General features: G+C 65.9%; 2 protein-coding genes across 3 annotated transcripts; one reads left to right on the top strand and one right to left on the bottom strand.

Annotated features, from left to right (window-relative positions):
• Positions 1-545: 545 nt before the first annotated feature.
• Positions 546-3025, top strand: POLR2H (RNA polymerase II, I and III subunit H). Of its 2 annotated transcripts, XM_068406693.1 has the most exons (5): positions 546-669; positions 1178-1261; positions 2014-2107; positions 2257-2340; positions 2466-3025. In XM_068406693.1, exons 1-5 carry the CDS (start codon positions 597-599, stop codon positions 2581-2583), a joined length of 453 nt encoding a protein of 150 aa, XP_068262794.1. In that variant the 5' UTR covers positions 546-596; the 3' UTR covers positions 2584-3025. The 2 variants fall into 2 exon arrangements, with proteins under 2 accessions (XP_068262794.1, XP_068262795.1); XM_068406694.1 differs by lacking the exons at positions 2014-2107; positions 2257-2340.
• A 429-nt stretch (positions 3026-3454) lies between these two features.
• Positions 3455-5617, bottom strand: THPO (thrombopoietin). Its single transcript, XM_068407029.1, has 5 exons — positions 5434-5617; positions 4496-4623; positions 4322-4408; positions 3950-4114; positions 3455-3838 (listed from the first exon to the last, which is right to left on the bottom strand). The coding sequence occupies exons 1-5, from the start codon at positions 5471-5473 to the stop codon at positions 3662-3664; spliced, it is 597 nt and encodes a 198-aa protein (XP_068263130.1). The 5' UTR covers positions 5474-5617; the 3' UTR covers positions 3455-3661.
• Between the last annotated feature and the right edge of the window lie 932 nt (positions 5618-6549).

The raw sequence follows: 6549 nt of genomic DNA on the forward strand, positions 1-6549 counted from the left end.
TGGGGCAGCTCGGACCCCCCCCACCGGGGGCCGCTGGCTGGGGCGCGGCGGGCCCCGTGGCGACCGCGGCTCCGCGCGGGGCCATCCGCGGCCGCGCAGCGCCCCCTGCCGGGCCCGCAGGGCCCCCGCGGCACAGCCACCCCCGAGGGGACCAAGCGCATGAGGCCCCCCCGGCGACAGGCTCTGCGGGGCCCGCGGGGCCGGCCCGCAGCCGGGCGGCTGCTCCAGGGGCCATGGCAGCCGCCACTGCAGCGCACCCTCCCAATGCCCCCCCCACTGCTGTGCGCCCCCCGCAACGCCCCCCCTCCCGCTGTGCCCCCCCTGCAACGCACCCCCACTGCTGTCCCCCCCCACCGCTGTCCCCCCCACCCCTGTGCCCCCCCACTGCACCACACCCCCGCCTGCCCCGGGCGCAGCCCACGGGCGGGGCCGGGCCCGGCGGGCACTAGGGCCGCGCAGGCTCCCCCCGACGCCGGTCGGCAGCAGTGCGCAGGCGCGGGAATCGCCCCGCCCACCCTGAGGCTACTTCCGTCCCGGGCGGAAGCGGGGCGCGTCATCGGCGGGCGCCGGGCGGGAGCGGGGCCGGGGCCGCCGCCATGGCCGGGATCCTCTTCGAGGACATCTTCGACGTGAAGGACATCGATCCCGAGGGCAAGAAGTTCGACCGTGGTGAGTGGAGCCCCGCGCCGCCTCCCCGGCCGCTCTCCGCAGGGCCCCCGCCCGGGCCTGCGCCGCCTCAGGCCGGGGCTGCTGGGCGCTGCCCTCCCGCGGGGGCCCTGGGCCTGCCCCCCGCCCCCGCCTGTCCCGGTCCCCGCTCTGCCCTTCCCGCCGGCGGTGGCCCCTGTGCCTATTCCCCTTGTCTGGCACTGGCCCCGCCGTGTGTTGCCGCACCCCGGTGCGCCCTCCTTCCCGTGCCCGGCTTCTGTGCCCCTCCACGCCACCGCGGCCCCCGGTACGCGCCGTTCCCCACTCCACCGTATTCCTTTCCCTGCCTGTACACGCCTCAATCTGCTCCCAGGGCCTGTCATCTGTCCCCGAACCCAGGGCACCCCTTCTTCCGAGATAGCTCGGGGGCCAGCCTGGAGTGGGACAAGAATGGCCTGACCCTGGGACCCTGCTCCCACCCAGCCCCAGGGGTCTTCTCTGGCCTTGTCCCTCACTCTGCTGCTCTCCCCAGTGTCCCGTCTGCACTGTGAGAGCGAGTCCTTCAAGATGGACCTCATCCTGGACGTGAACATCCAGATCTACCCCGTGGACCTTGGTAAGCCATGGGGCTGCTAGTCCAGAGCATGCCAGGCCTGAGCCAGCATCAGCTTGCGTGGGTATGGTTAGAGAGGAGTGTGCTGGTGCTTGGAGGAGGGAGACTGAATTTGCTGTGAACAAGGAATGAGCTGTCTCAGACTTCCTCAGGCCCCTCTGCTGTCCCCAGGCCACAGGAGGTACTGGGCACTCTGCGTACTGGGGCTGAGCGGGATTCTAGTTCTCATCACTGTAGTTGTTTGGGCTCATCTCTGGCCTGCTACTCAGAGACACTGTCTACTGAAACTGCCTCATTTGGTGGCAACAAAGCTTTAAGGGAGACCTTTTGAAATTAGTTTATGTGGTTAAATATATTAAACAGGTGGAAAAGAGAGTCTTACTCTCAATGAGGTATAGAAGGGCTGGAACTGGTGCTGCAGGGTCTTGCATACCTGCACAGGGCTCAGCCAAGCCCTCTGGGACTCTCCCCATGAATCTCTTGCTGTGTCCTGTGAAATGTCAGCCATAGTGTCTTGGTGGCTCTGGTCTCCTTCATGGTGGTGACCAGTGTCTGTAGGGAACAGGGAGACAGAGGATTCGGTGTGATCTTCTCCTTGTTTCCCACAACCCTGTTGGAGGACTGAACGCAGGGAGGGGGGTTTGTGCTAAACCCACCAGGGCAGCTTCTTGCCACCACCCCAAGATCTGCTGTGGCCGCTGCTGCTCTGGCTGTGCCCGCTGCCTTCTCACCTCTCCTCTGCCCTCTCATCCCAGGAGACAAATTCCGCCTGGTCATTGCCAGCACCTTGTATGAAGATGGCACCCTGGATGACGGCGAGTATAACCCCACAGACGACAGGCCATCCAGGTATGGGGGTCCAGCTAGGACCCATGTCGGGGTGGGTGAGGGAGAAGGTGAAGTGCTGAGGGGCTGTGAGGCACCTTCTCCCAAAGGATGCTCAGCTGGGAGAACACGTGGGATTGATTCTTCCCTGAACTCCCACTGTCCCATCACAGGGCAGACCAGTTCGAGTACGTGATGTACGGCAAGGTGTACAGGATCGAAGGGGATGAGACCTCCACGGAGGCAGCCACGCGCCTGTGAGTGCCTGTCGGCAGGAGGGGGGGACGCGGTGCCCCAGGGTGGTGTGGGGGCGGCACCAGGATCCCATCCCGGGTCTCCCATGGGATTCCCTGCTCTCACCACTCGTCTCCTCCTGCCCCAGCTCTGCCTACGTGTCCTACGGGGGGCTGCTCATGCGGCTGCAGGGAGACGCAAACAACCTGCACGGGTTTGAAGTGGACTCTCGAGTTTACCTGCTGATGAAGAAGCTGGCCTTCTAGGAGACCTCCTGCCTCCGTGGGCTTCCCCAGAGACGTTCTGCTGGCAAGCCAACAGGAGCCCTGTGACCCCAGAGCCTGCCTCAGCACCCATGCTGCCTGGTCCCTCTGGAGCTGGGGAGGAGGGAGCCGTCCCCTCCTCAGTCCCAGCCTCTTCTGACTCCTGCTTGGATCTGCAGCCTCCTCCTGCACGGAGAGAGGTGCCTGATGGCTGAGTGGAGACCACACTGGGTGCTCCACAGTCCTGCTGCTGGGCGTCTGCTCCCACCTCTGCCTTGCTGCACTTCAAAAGCAGGCGCGGCCCTGGCCAGAGGCAGCCAGGCTGGGACAGCCACCCAGGACTGGGACAGCCGCCCATCTGCCACAGGGCTGGGGACCATTTCCTAAGGAGCCATCCTGAGGCAGGCTGGGCTTGTTCTTGATTAAACTGGTATGTTTTTTTCTAGATCTGGCTTTGCTGGGTGAGAGATGAGGCTGGCAGGGAGCGGGTACACCTGCATGGGGGGCAACGGGGGCCCACACCACTTTCCTAAAGGACAGGCAGCCCAAACCTGCCTTGGGTTGTTCTCTGCCGCCGTGGCGGGGCTAGGGAGAGGCAGGTGGGTGCAGGGGGCGAGGAGGGGTCACTCCTATCTCCGAGCGGGGACTGGGTGCCTGAGGGAGCCCATCTGCCCTGCAGAGCTGGTGGCTGCTGTGGGAGGGAGCTGGGCACTGGGGAGAGATGCGGAGCACATCCCTGAGGGGCTGCCTCTTACTGAGGCCCCTCGGGGTGTGCAGCCCCCCTGCCAGGGCCATGGCAGCAGGGTGAAAGGAGGACACAACCAACCTTTTTTCTTTTTTTAGAAAAATAGGTCTTTAATTTGTAAAGCATTCACAGTAGAGGTGCCTGCCTGGGCGGGAGCAGGGCCTGTGCCCACGGGCGCAAGGGTCATGCTGCTGTCTGCCTCCCTGGGTCGCCCAGGGCTGGAGGAACTGGAGCCAACCCTTTCACTGTGGGCACCCTCCTGGGCACCCAGAGCACAGCTCAGTGTCCGGCAGGATTGCTCTGGCCTGGGATCGGGGGTGAAGCCTGTGTGCAGCCTCACCGGGTCCCACACCTGTCAGCAGCCCCCTGGCCTTGCTTGCACAAGTCCTTGGCCAGGTCATGGAAGAAGAAGCGCAGCTTGCCCTGCACCAGCTGCCGGTAGGTGAGGAAGATGGCAGTGACGTGGGTTTGCTCTATGGAGCGTGGGGAGCAGCCTGGCTCCCAGGGTCCTGCCTGAGGGACGAGAGTGGGACAGGGAGGTGACAAAGCTGTTGTACCCAGCCCTGCACAGGTGGCATCTGCGCCAGGGTGGGCTGGCTTGCGTTGGGGGCAGTGGGGTCTCACCTCCCAGCTGAAGGTTTGCAGGAGCAGGAGGAAGGAGTTGGCGTGTTGGTAGAGCTGGCTCAGCTGCCTCGCCCCGCACTCCTGTGTCACCTGGCCCCGGGCCCCTGCCACAGCACCCACCAGCAGTGCCAGGTCACAGAGGATCTCCCGACGCTTGGTCTCATTCTGGGGGAGCAGGCAGTGAGCGGGCTGGACCACAGGCCCAATTCATTCCCCTGCCCACCCTAGGTCTGCAGGGGGTCCTGCACCCTGCTGTGCCCCCAGGTATGCCCACAGGCATCTTGTGCAGCATTTCAGGTGCCTGCGCCAACCCAGGGGCTCTTCCAGCCCCGTGGGCACCCCAGTGCCAGCACCATCCTCCCAGCCTCTCACCGATTTGGATTTCCACTGCTGGAGGCTGAAGTCCACCAAGGGCAGCATGGTGGGGCAGGTGAGCACAGGCAGTGCCTGGCAGTGGGCCTAGGGGGAAGAGGAGATGCTGAGGTGAGGTACCAGGAGCTGTGCCCAGCCCTGGCCTTGGGTTTTGGGGGGGTACTGTATCCTCACCGTTCTCTTCTCCATGTCCTTGGCCTCCCCGATGTACTTCTGGATGAGCCTGTTGTCGCAGACCAGCCGTGGTGGGCTGGCACGGCCCTCTTCCATGTGCAGGAGGAAGGAGGTGAGGAGGAGCAGTCCTGGGGGAGACGGGGTTCCCTTGGGCACTGTGCCACCATCCCAGGGCACCTCCAGCCCAGGGCTGCACCTGCAGCAGCAACCCCTCGCCCCAGCCCGACGGTGGCCATGATGGCCCCTTGGTGGGGTGCAGGGGAGGGCCCGGGGGGGCTGAGGAGTGCCTGGTGGTGCCCTGCGGTCGGTCAGCGCGAGTGCTGGGTGCGAGCCGGGGGTTCGGTGCCGTGCCCAGGGGCTGCACAGCCATGTGCGTGGCAGGTTGGTCGGCTCCGCTCCAGGCTGGGCTGGAGGCAGGGAGCAGAGCGGGGCTCCCTGCGCAGAGCGGGGCCAGCCCTCCTGATCTGTGCCAGGAGCGGCTCCGGGCGTGACGTGCGCTTCGGGGAATCCCTGCCTGCTGCGTCCCGCGGCGTGTGTCTGCTCCGGCCGAGGGCTGGCCTGCCAGCGCAGCCTTCCCCGGTGCTGCCAGCACGCTGCTGCCCAGGGCACCTCTCGGCCGGGCAGCTGCTGTGCCCAGTGACTGCCCGTCCTGGCAGCAGGCCCTCTGCGTGCTGTGGCACTACACCTGTCCCCAAAAGCCCTCGGCACAGCCTGGTTCCCGAGGCCGGGCACGGGGAGATGCTCGGCAGCCCTCATGCACTGGTAGCGGCCAGGTCCGACCAAACCAGAGCCACCCGTGGGGTTTGCTGACCACACGTGGGGCTCATCTCTTGGGGCGCCCATGCAGGGGACGCTCTGGCTGCGCGGCACGGTGTCTGCTGCCAAGGCCATGCCCCTTCCTCCTCGCTCCCGTCCCCCCCTTTTAGCCGCGCACTCACTGTTCAGCTCCATGCTCAGCTGGGGGCTTCGGCCCTGCATCTTCCACCCTGGGGCCAGTGGCTGCTCCCCAGCTCCCGTCCCCCTTCCATGGAGGGCAGCGGTGGCGCGGGCTCCCCGCAAGCCGCCCAGCCGGGATGGAGGGTCGGCGGCCAGGGGCGGCCCCGGGTCGGCACGGCGCAGCTCTCCGGCTCCGGCCCGGCCGAGGCAGCGCGATTTCCTGTTGTGTTGCCACTGACCTTCAAGCAAAATCGCAGCAGGGGCCCCGGCCCCGGGGGACGGCTTCCTGCCTCCGGCCGCTTCCTCCCTTGGCTCGGGGCGCGGGAAGGGCGTCCCGGGCACCCTCCGAGGCTGCTCACCTGCCCTCTGGCCTGAGCCCTGGGCTGCCAGGACCTCAGTGGTCAATGTCTCAGCTGTGCCCGTCCAGGGGGTGAAGGTGGCCCTGGTACCTGCTGAAGAAATGGCATCGGTGACCCTGCGCTGGGTGGCTCCAGGACCATCAGCCCTGATGGGGTCCTGCTCCCAGCTGTGGCAGCTAGGTATGAAGGCCACCGAAAACCCTCACCCAGAGGTGGACTCCAACCCTGGTGACCTTTATCCAGAGGTGGACCCCATCCCCTTGACCCTCACCCAGAGGTGGACTCCAACCCTGGTGACCCTTATCCAGAGGTGGACCCCATCCCCTTGACCCTCACCCAGAGGTGAACCTCAAACCCTGGTGACCCTCACCCAAATGTGGGCTACAACCCCAGTCACCCTTGCTCAGAGTTGGACTCCATCCCCTTGACCCAACCCAGAGGTGAAGATCCCTGGCAGGGCTGCGGTGCACAGGGACCACTCAGAGCTGGGGAGGGTGATAGAGCGTCAGGGCCTTGGCTAGCATGTGGCTCCCCGGGGCTGTTTCACCAGGGGTATTGGTTTGGGAGGGTGGGTGAAGCACCCATGGACACCCCCTTCCTGGGTGGGAGAAGCACCAGGGGTCTGCCCTGTGCCAGGCCCTGGCATGGCCATGCCCCCCCCCACCCCCAGGGCACTCTGGCCTGCTGGGCAGGGGACAGGTGTGCACACACCCATATGTGTATACACACACGTATGTGTCCGTATGACATGTGTCCACA

Source organism: Nyctibius grandis, chromosome 8, assembly GCF_013368605.1.
Source record: "Nyctibius grandis isolate bNycGra1 chromosome 8, bNycGra1.pri, whole genome shotgun sequence".
NCBI classification, from domain to species: Eukaryota; Metazoa; Chordata; class Aves; order Nyctibiiformes; family Nyctibiidae; genus Nyctibius; species Nyctibius grandis.

Bases quoted from the DNA above. Each gene is read 5' to 3' on its own strand.
- POLR2H (XM_068406693.1), top strand. From the start codon at position 597: ATGGCCGGGATCCTCTTCGAGGACATCTTCGACGTGAAGGACATCGAT. The intron at 670-1,177 runs GTGAGTGGAGCC...TGCTCTCCCCAG, and splicing joins GGGCAAGAAGTTCGACCGTG to TGTCCCGTCTGCACTGTGAG. The intron at 2,108-2,256 runs GTATGGGGGTCC...GTCCCATCACAG, and splicing joins ACAGACGACAGGCCATCCAG to GGCAGACCAGTTCGAGTACG.
- THPO (XM_068407029.1), bottom strand. From the start codon at position 5,473: ATGCAGGGCCGAAGCCCCCAGCTGAGCATGGAGCTGAACA. The intron at 4,624-5,433 runs GTGAGTGCGCGG...CGTCTCCCCCAG, and splicing joins GCTGAGCATGGAGCTGAACA to GACTGCTCCTCCTCACCTCC. The intron at 4,409-4,495 runs GTGAGGATACAG...TCTTCCCCCTAG, and splicing joins AGGACATGGAGAAGAGAACG to GCCCACTGCCAGGCACTGCC.